Here is a 10,147-nt window from a genome sequence, read left to right on the forward strand (position 1 = left end):
GAAGAGGAGAAAATTGCCAACGCAAGGCAAGGTCAGCCAGGGATGGAGAGATACGAGCAGGCAGCATGGGACGGCCTCTGGAATTTGAAAATAATCTTTGGGACTGGTAGAGGTTCACACAAAACAAAAGGAGACACTGCAATAAAACTGCCACTGACCCCATGTTCGTGGTTGCGCTACCTTCTGGCACATAAACACTGGACCTGAACGCTGCCCAGGCCAAGCCGCTAGGGGTGTGCAGTAGCCTCACAGCCTTTACTTGATCGAGTAAAACCCTTTCCAGGTTTCCTACCGAAGAACACCTGTGGGGTTACATCGCTCTGCGGCACACGGTTTCTAGGCGATAGTTTATCGTAGTACTCTTGTTTCACAACCCTTTTTCTTCTGCTCATCTGTCCAATGAGTAATTTAAAACTCTTAAAGGGGAACTACAGTTCTTTAAAACAACACTCGTTGAAAGCTGGACACTTTGTGCAATACTTAGCAAAAAAATAACAAAATAAAAAACAAAACAAAATTTGAGCAAAACAAAATCAAATTTAATGTTCTTAAATGCAAAAGTAAAAACAAACAAAAAACACAAAAAAGCAAAAGAAAATTAACAGAAACAGAACAACTCAAAGTTTCAAGGCAGTCTGCAGAAAACTCGGGGGATTAATCTTTAAATCTACAAATCAAAGGGTTTTTTTGTTAATATCTAACTTGCAAGTAGTAAGTACTTTTCTGCTGAGTGTTCAATAAGTAAAGCTAGTTGTCAAAACAAAATTCTATTAAAATAGAAAAATCTAGCACTCATTAGAAGGGATGCGAGAAATACAATGCTCAAATGTTTATAACTGTTTTTTTCTTTATAAAATAGAACTACCAAAGGAATTCAAACTACAATGATCTTTGAACATGAGTAAGTATCTTGCTGCATTATAATGAACCAGTAAGTAGTGCACCATGCATTAAGTATTTGGACAGAAGAGATTCAGTTTGATAAAGTAGCAACATATATTCACACTTTCTTTTTGGAGTTTCATTTTGACTCTGAAATCTTCCCGGAGTTTCTTCGAAACTCTTTGGTCCATTCCTATTAGAAAGTGGGCTTTAAAAGTACGATTTCTAAAACCTTTGAATTTGACAGCTTGATCACTGCTCAGTGTGCAACTTACCTCATCAATGGTGTTAAAAGTTATGCTGGCATGCTACTACTTACAAGACCTTGACTTTAAAAAGCCTAATCCTCAACTATATACGTAGTAATGAATATTAAATGATCAAACAATTTACTGTCAACTAAAACATTAGTATTTCTCAACTTTTCTTCCATACTACCGGGTATGGGGTAGATAAGGTCAGGGGAAAGGGGAGGAAAAACAACAACATAAAAAACAACAAAATTAATTAATTCAGCCTGACATTTTTCAGAAAATTCCAGTTTTTGCAGACAACATTCGATGGAACAAATGTTAGTCTCATAAGTGAAAGCATGCTTCAATTTTACCACCATCCAGAGGGTCTAGTTAATGCAATCTACTTAAGATTTCAGGGGATTTTTAACATGTTTTAAATGAAATAACTTAAAGAAACTTAAAATTGGTCTAACATTGTGGGATTTCAAACATTTGAACATGTCAGTTGCATCCCAGAATATAAAACCTTTTTCACTTCTCATTTAGACTAAGACAAACACTTGTGAAAATTGGCGCAAAATGAGTTTTACACTAACAAAAATGTTTCAACTTCTGTCACTCCATTATCTATTCCATACAAAAAGCACGAGCAAGTTATTTGTGGGACTTGTTGGTTTTGAAGGAAACCTGTAAGATTTTGTCCCCCAGGCGGTAGCCATTAAGACTTGCTATGGCCATTGCAGCTTCTTCATAGTTTGTCATGGTCACAAAACCAAAACCTTTGCACTTGTTGGTGTTGAAATCTCGAATAACTTTCACATTGGTAACCGCACCAAAGGGGCCAAACATCTGCCAGAGGATTCCCTCATCAGCATCTTGACCAAGGTTGTAGATGAAGATACACCAGCCAGAAGATGCGTTTCCTGGAACATTTACACCAGAAAGCCCACTCATGTGATCTACACCCATAGGAGAGAACCTAGCAAATAAAAAGCACAATATTTCATGTAAAAGTTCAATTCAATTCAGCAAATTAACTTGAATGGGAAGCAACTGAGAATGAATATTTTCTACATGGGACATCAAAACCGCCAGAAAACGTTTCCCCATTCAAATTGACAATCAAATTGACAGCTGCCAGGAAAAAAAAAGTTAAGTATTCCAATTACTTTATCAATAGGGAACAATCCTTAGAAATAGCCAGGGAACAGAACAGTTGTAAGGCAAGATTTCTTGATCACCTTCACAGGGCACCTGGATCGATCTCTGACACTCGGCTAAGGCTGCCAGGAGTGCTCCGTGGCATTGGCGTGGAACTGCTCGGGTGCGGATAACAGGCAACGCCTCCCCAGAGGCCCCAGCTTGCTTCAAGCCACCCTCAGGCATCTCCCGCTTACATCGCTCAATGAGTCTGCATCCCATATCCTCCTTGGCTTGCCTCTAAAATAGCACGCTGGGAACTCTTTATGTCAAAGGGTTTCTTTGGGTTTTGCTGGGGCAGAGAAGTGTGGGGGTGTTTTGTTTTCAGGAGTAGAGATCGTGTGTCTTAATCTACATTTCTTTTTTGTGAAACAGAACAAAACCTACTCCTTTTTCCACCATAAGGCAGCAGGTGCAGGCAAACCCTCTCAGTACCAGCAGGCTCCTAAAGCCACAGTCGTGTGTACTCGCAGCTATGGGGTAGCTAAGGAAACAGGAGCACTTCCTCGGTCAGGTCTCAGTGACTGGGATGCCCTGCATTTCTAGCTACAGAACTTAAAACTCAGAGTTTTATTCCTAAATACCAGTTATGCAGATATTCTGGCTGCAGTAGTTTTCAAACATCAAAATAGCAAACCACATTTAAGTACACAGTTTTACAATTTCATTATGCATGTATGGTTTTATTCTTATTAATTTTACACCAACGTCATACTAGGAAAAGTTATATGACAATACTGAACCGGATTTTGTAAGTCACTTACCCACTCTTCCTAAACCCTGCCTTCTGCATAGTACCCCAGCAGTATTTATGCATAACAAAAGGCAAAACACTTCTTTTTATGTCTTGCTTTGTATTATTTTCTTTTCTTCTATAACCCACATTTCTAATTCTACTTCTGGTCTCCATCCTAGAAATTCAATGCTGCAAAGTATTTTAATGCAATATTATGGTTGCACAGCTAAACACTCAAAGGTCAGGAAATGTGAAAGTTAAGGTAAAAAACTCAATTTGATCCCTTGTGCTTATGTATTATTTTAAAATGTGAGGTCACTGGTTGTAGAAATATAATTATACTATAGCAGGGGTTCCCAACCTGTGGTGTACCACTGGTGATGTGCAAACCACTGAAAAGCAGTTCACGTGCCGCTCCCTGCCAAGAACATGGCAGTGGCAGCTCCTGATCCTCTGCTGACCTGGAGAAAACGGGGCTGTCTGGGCAGGGAATGCTGCATTCAGTGCCAAACACTTCCTCACTGACTTCTTGCCCTGCATAAAGACAGGAGCTGCTGCTGTCTTTACACAGAAGGGAGGGCTCAGCGCATGTATATCAGAAGGGGAGCAGAGCTGCAGCAGCACCCACGTACGCGCAGGGCAGTCAGCTCACGTTCAGCGTGGCACTCTGGCTGATCTGCTCATACAGGAGAGCCACTCAAGTCACTGTCTCCCCCACCCCAGGCTCTTCAGTGCTCTACAAGAGCTCATTCCCTTGGATGCCTGAGCTATTGGACCCTCTACTATCCAGGACAGGGGCAGGCTTGGTGGTACAGGCCCCTTCCCCTCCATCACACCCTAGCTGCTGCTGCTGCCTGCCGCTGGTGTCCCTCAAGCGCAGTGCGGGCGCACCTCGGCTCAGCTGCACATACTCACTGCTGCTGGCCAGCCCCAAGCAAATCCAAGTTTGGGAATCCTTGTACGACAAGTAAAACTGAAAAAGCAGTTTAAGTATATTTATTTTGCTTTTCTGTAAAAATATTCCTGTGTTTGCATGCTTTATACACTTTTTTTGACAGACACCTTCAGCTCTGTAGCTTTTTTCCATCTGAGTAATGATCTGGTAGGATGTGTTTATAGTAATATCTGAAAAGTTTTCATCTCAACAGATCACCAGTCTTGGATTCCTGCTCATGCACACGGGAGCAGAAAATTGCATGATGTTGGTTCCAGCAGTCGGTGTAGCTCTGAACCTGCTCGCTATAAAGCCTCAGGCTGTGCCCACAAGCCCAAATCAACAGAACATCAAGGATTGGAAACACTTGTACAAGAGCAGCTGGGAACATAGAAAGACAACAAATCTAAATGCCTATTACAGGCAAAATAATTTTAAATAGCAAGTACCTCTGTTCTTTGGATATACTAATTTTCAAACAGATTCTCATCTCTTCCTGCTTCGACTCACAGAAATGTTACAGGCTTATAAAGAAAACCAAACAGAGTAAAAACACCCCTAAAAGATGACAAGTCTTTTAGTACAACAACCATAGGAAATATCACCTCTCAAATAACACCCTCCTTACCCAGATCTAACATGACTCTAAAGTGAAGTTATACCTTGAAGTTATACCTTGCAAATTCACATGAAAAAACAAACTTTTCACAAAAGTTTCTTGTTGGTTAAAAAGCAACCATCAAAAAAATCTGCAAAAGTGCCAATAAACATGGTATAGGGTTAGACCTCTGTGGAAGGCTAAATTTACACTTAGATTTGCATCTACCTGGAAGCATCACCCAGGACATTTGGCAATAGTGGGAGCACTCATGATGAGCAGAGCAGGCTCCTACTGCGATTCAGCTGAGCATTTTGGACACAAAGTGAGGGTGTAGAGAGGTGGGTGCTGGTCTCTTCTTCCATGTAACCAGTGACAGGACAAGGCGAAATGACCTCAAGTTGAACCAGGGGAGGTTTAGATTGGGTATTAGCAAAAATTTCCTTACTGAAAGAGCGGTCAAGCACTGGAAGGGGCTGCCCAGGGCAGTGGTGGAGTAACCATCCCTGGAGGTGTAAAAGAATGGTGTGGATGTGGCACTCTGGGACATGGTTTAGTGGTCATGGTGGCGCTGGGTTGACGGTTGGACTTGGTAATCTTAGAGGTCTCTTCCAACCTTAATGATTCTGTGATCTCTCAGTCAGCTCGAGATCACAGCCCATGCACAGGAAGGCACAGAGCAGCTGACATCTCCTTGTCCTACAGGAAAAGGTGTTTTTGATCACACAAATTTGAGATGACTCTTAGGAAGTTATACTTATTAAGGATATTTGAAAGACTGTCCGATTTGGGCAAAGAACACTAAAGCCCAGAGAGATCAAAGATGTTTCAGAAAAAGTGTTTTAAAAATTCCATTAACATTGTAATTTGAACAACCTCGGTCTTACCATACTTACTGCTGGCGTCCTCATTTTTGTTGCATTTATCTTTATACTGTCTCTTCCACATTGTTTTTTCAATCCTCCCTAAGCATCTGTAGATGATATTGCCTATGGATGGTTTAAGCCATGCTGACCTCAAAACTCCAGCATTTTGTGACATTAAGTATCACCACAGTATATTTTTAATTGTAACCTTTTTCACTTTATAAGCTTCTCGTTTAGATGAGTGACCTTTTGCTCTACTGTTAAGTGACAGACTGCCTCCTTTAATAGATTCTGGGATTATTTTAACACACTAGAGGACAATCGCACATGAGCTTGGCATCTTTTTACTTTTGAGTAGTTCCACCAAGAGCAGGAGTTCAACTATGCTGATGTGGGTCACGTCCACTCTTTCTCCCACAAGCAGCTTCCCCTGTACTCTGATACAGATGGTGACGATCGGCTGTGTACAAAACAAGCCTTGTTGAGAATTCAGTGATACAGGCTGTAAGCCTGAAATAACGAGGTATTAAATCAAACAGCCCCATACCAGATAAGGAATTTCAGTATCACATTCTTCTAGAACTTTGATGAAATATTTCCTTCCGTGGCATCCTCAACATAGACAACTTGCATCCAAATTACAAATTTGCTTAAAAGTTGAACATTTAAACTACTGCACTGGAGTGAAACAAAATAGATGAACGGGAGCTGTCTGAGCAGTAACGTTCGTGAGAGGGTTAGACACTCCAGAGTCTTCTCATGTTCCTCCTCCATCAAAGAATTATCAAGAAATAACAATTCCCCTGCAGGCCTTTTGGACCCAGCTCATGGACTCTGCTATCAATAGACATATGCCAAGTAAATGAGTGGGAACTGGCTCCAATCCTGAACAAGTCTGAAAACAAAACCAGCCGAACTGGGAATATTTTTGAGATCTGAAAGAATGTTCTTCTAGCATAAAGCTCTGGTGACCTGTAAAAGCACAGAACTTCTAGGGCCTTTGGTCAGTCTTCTTGAGTTTTAGGAGCTAAACTCCTTAATGTCATCAGAGTTAATTTCAACACCTAAAGATGTGCTATTCTGTTTAAGTAAACAAATCTGAAAAGAAACTCTTGCTGCCAATGTCTTATCTGTCCTCCAAACACAATCCCATGCTGCTTTCGGATGGAAACAGAGCACGCTCTGGCCCACGTCTCAAAACCAGCGGGCCCAGCCAGCACTCCCGCAGGACAAGGCATTACGAGCAGCTCCTGATGTAAACCACAAATACCACAGGAACTACAAAGGATTAACCGAACATTAAACAAAGGGTCCGAGTGATATCTGTAGGAAATTAATAATTACAAATTAGAGATACTAAAGGCTTAATCCTGGATTTACAGGGATATGATGGAACGAGATGAAGTGTAATCAAAATGTCAGTTTAAGTATTCAACCTCTACGCAGCAGAGACCACAACCGTAATTTATATGGACTGTGAGCTCTTTGGAAGCAGCTTATCCTTTCATCATGTTTTGTTCACTACACAAAACAAACAAGACTTAGTCCAAGCTAAGGTTCCTAAGCTTCACCACAGTATGAAAAATTATAAGTTATAAAGCTCAGCATCCTTTAAGACTCATTAGAAAAACTTACAGTTAACACCAGAGGCGGGCAGAAAAAGAAGAAGGGCTGTGGGATGATGCATGTGCTGTGCATATATTTACATACGTGTGACTGAGGGAAGGAAGTTTTATACTAAGTGTTAAAGTTCTTACAAGTCTGTGACAAGACAAAGAGATGAACAGTTTTTGTCTTCATGTCAATCCTGTCCCCACAGTGTATCTGTAATGGCACGGCTTAACCCAGAACTGCTCTATTACTACCTCTGCCAATCTGAAGTATGTGAGAGTCTGCAGCTCTTTCTCCATAGCAAGCCCAGAACTAGGAGCAGAAGTTGGCCAAAATGTGCTGACAAGTGAGCACTGGGCACAGTCAACTTGATTTGAGTGGATGCAGTTACCACAGAAACAAGAAAGGAACAGAAAGACAGAACACTTTCTTTTTCCATATCCCCACTTGTGAAAACTACATAGAAAATGCATGTAAATAACATTAATGCTGCTCTTAATGGTATAATAAAAGACCAATTAACAAACTGGTCATTAAAATTCAGTTTCACCTGCAACTATTAACATAAATACATTAATAATTTTTACTATTACTGAGTTATCATTACACAATAGAATTAAAGTTATTACAATGAAAGTTATTTGGTATCTTAATTAAGGATGTGAATATTATTTGTATACCTTATTCAGATGCATTTTCATTCTGTTTGAAATTTTAAGGGGAAGAATGATGATGAAAATGCCCAATTACATTAAGATTGAAAACATAAGACACAAGCGTCAAGTTTTGACTAGGACCAGGACGCACTGAAGCCCTGGCTGACACAAAAGTCAGTTTTTCAATAGTTCATCCAACAATGAAGAATTTCATTCCTTGGAGTGGCTGAGGCTTGGGCACAGAGACCTGGATGAGTGCTTCAGGATAATGAAATCTTGTTTGAGGAGCTGCCTGCATTAACTTGCCTGGGCTACAGGTGAGGAGAACTGCAGAACGACAGAGGTTGGCGGGGACCTCTGGAAATCCTCCCGTAACCCCCTGCTCCACGCAGGGCACCCACAGCTGCTTGCTCGGGCCCATTCCAGTCCAGTTTTGAGCATCTCCAAGGCTGGACACTCCAGTCTCTTTGAGCAACCCCTTCAATCACCCCTAGTGTAAAACCACTGTTTCGCATTGGAGACACTACGCCCAGCTGTTCTCACAACACTGAACTCAAGCCCTATGGAAGGTCACAGCAATACTGGAACAGCTGCACTGCAAAAAGCTATTTCAGTTTTTAGACTAATTTTACTGAGCTAATTGGATACCTCAGAGAAGAAACAAACCAAACAAGTAAATTCCCAACAGGGAAACACTACTCTCAAACTCCAATGAACGCATGTCATAACAAAGCAAATTACTTATCTGCAAGATATAATATAATAATATATGCATATTACATATATTATATAAGAATATCATGCATTATCCAGAGCACAGTCCAATTATCAACACCCTCCTTCAAGTGACTAAGGCAATTCAAAGTCAAGCAACTCGTATTCGGAGCAACTAAGGCAATTCTTGTAGGCAAAATACACAGTATCTTCCACAGCTCTGGGAGCAGACAACATGCTGCAACTGCTCAATAATCTTACTGAATTTATAAGAACCCAAAGAAAGACAGAAATTGCACAGCTGAAGATGTAGGCAGAAATCACACAGAATCTCAATCAGAAATAAGGTTTCCCTATTTTACTACAACACCTCCCTGCTGGAACCAATAGTTCAGAGCTTTAATTAAAGTTGCCAAATTATATCTGTATTCAGATATATGGAGTCCAGAATGGGGATCTGTTGAGACAGGCATCTACCAGCACCCAGCTGGAATCTGCTACTTCCTATCACCTCACTACACTCAGTGGTGGAAACAGACACCGTAGTGTACGTACTTCTATGTAATTCACTTACATATAAATTTTACAAGTAAAATTTTACTTCAATCATATTTTAATTCAACAGATTATTTACATAACACTGCACTATGTATTCATTCACACATGCTGCAATGAAGACATTACTGCACAGCTGCAAGAGTACAGTTTCCCAGACGGACACGGGGATAGCGGTACAGCCTTAAATGCATTATTCTTCCTAACCTACCTGAATCTTTGCGCCTGGTGATGCACTGGCCCTCCAAACCGTCTAGCTGGTGAATGACACAGCTGCGACAACAGTGCCACATTTTTGTTCTGGTTAGGATTGGCTGCAAACTTCACTGTAATGGGTTCGGAGGAACCTGGGGGTTTGTGACCATTGAAATTTGTAATTGCCTCTTCTGCTTCTGACCTTTTGTCAAACCGGATAAATGCGACCCCTCTGGACAAACCTTTTAACCAAACCAATAAAAAAAAAATGAAAAAAAAAAAATGAAGTTCAGGATAAACTCAAAATAATTTTGAAAGCAAAAAACGAAAAAGTTAAATATTTCTATGGTCACAGCTTTCAAGTTCTCTACATTTACTAATGTTTCTTCAGCAGCTAGAGGATAAAATGCAAAATTAAGAAACAAAAGACAAATTAACACATTCATTTCAGCTGTAACAACCACAGTGACTAAAACACTTAATAAAGAAAATCCAGTGTGGTACGATTCCATGAGATCCATCACCAACTGATATTTCCATTAACAAAAAAAAAACCCTCAACATTTTAAATGAATTCCACAAAGAAAGAAAATAATTAATTCTACTTGGTTAAAACCAAAACAAAAATCACTTAGCTTTGATTACTTTATCACTAATAAATATCTGCAAGCACAAGATTGACACTGATTTTTCCAAATGTTCTCAGTTTTCCAGGCTCAAAACACACTCTGGTTCATAGATGAGGGCATGAAGGTCTAACCTTGATAAAGCAGTTTAACATTCTGTAATGAAGAGATCACAATTTCATCTACATCACGTCCATTATTTCTAGCTGTCACATACCCTAGTTCATTAAAAACATTAAGAATTACCTCTTGGTAACTGCACTGAAACAATTACACTGCTGTTAAACATGTGCATCTTTCTCCCCTGGTTTCAGACCCCAGCCACTGGATGCTGTTTC

At 40.3% G+C, this 10,147-nt stretch overlaps 1 protein-coding gene across 2 annotated transcripts in view; it reads right to left on the reverse strand.

Annotated features, from left to right (window-relative positions):
* Positions 1–522: 522 nt before the first annotated feature.
* Positions 523–10,147, reverse strand: part of ELAVL1 (ELAV like RNA binding protein 1) — a 27,233-nt gene continuing 17,608 nt past the window's right edge. The window contains exons 4-7 of one of the 2 annotated variants that reach the window (XM_010190558.1): positions 9,200–9,425; positions 5,344–5,364; positions 4,101–4,124; positions 523–2,097 (exon numbers count right to left, since the gene is read on the reverse strand). In XM_010190558.1, coding sequence (XP_010188860.1) covers positions 1,773–2,097; positions 4,101–4,124; positions 5,344–5,364; positions 9,200–9,425 — 596 coding nt within the window. In that variant the 3' untranslated portion in view covers positions 523–1,772. The remainder of the gene's footprint in view (positions 2,098–4,100; positions 4,125–5,343; positions 5,365–9,199; positions 9,426–10,147) is intronic. The other variant, XM_010190561.1, reaches the window with a different exon arrangement.

The sequence above is a fragment of the Mesitornis unicolor genome, unplaced genomic scaffold (assembly GCF_000695765.1).
Source record: "Mesitornis unicolor isolate BGI_N332 unplaced genomic scaffold, ASM69576v1 scaffold24948, whole genome shotgun sequence".
Lineage (NCBI taxonomy): Eukaryota > Metazoa > Chordata > Aves > Mesitornithiformes > Mesitornithidae > Mesitornis > Mesitornis unicolor.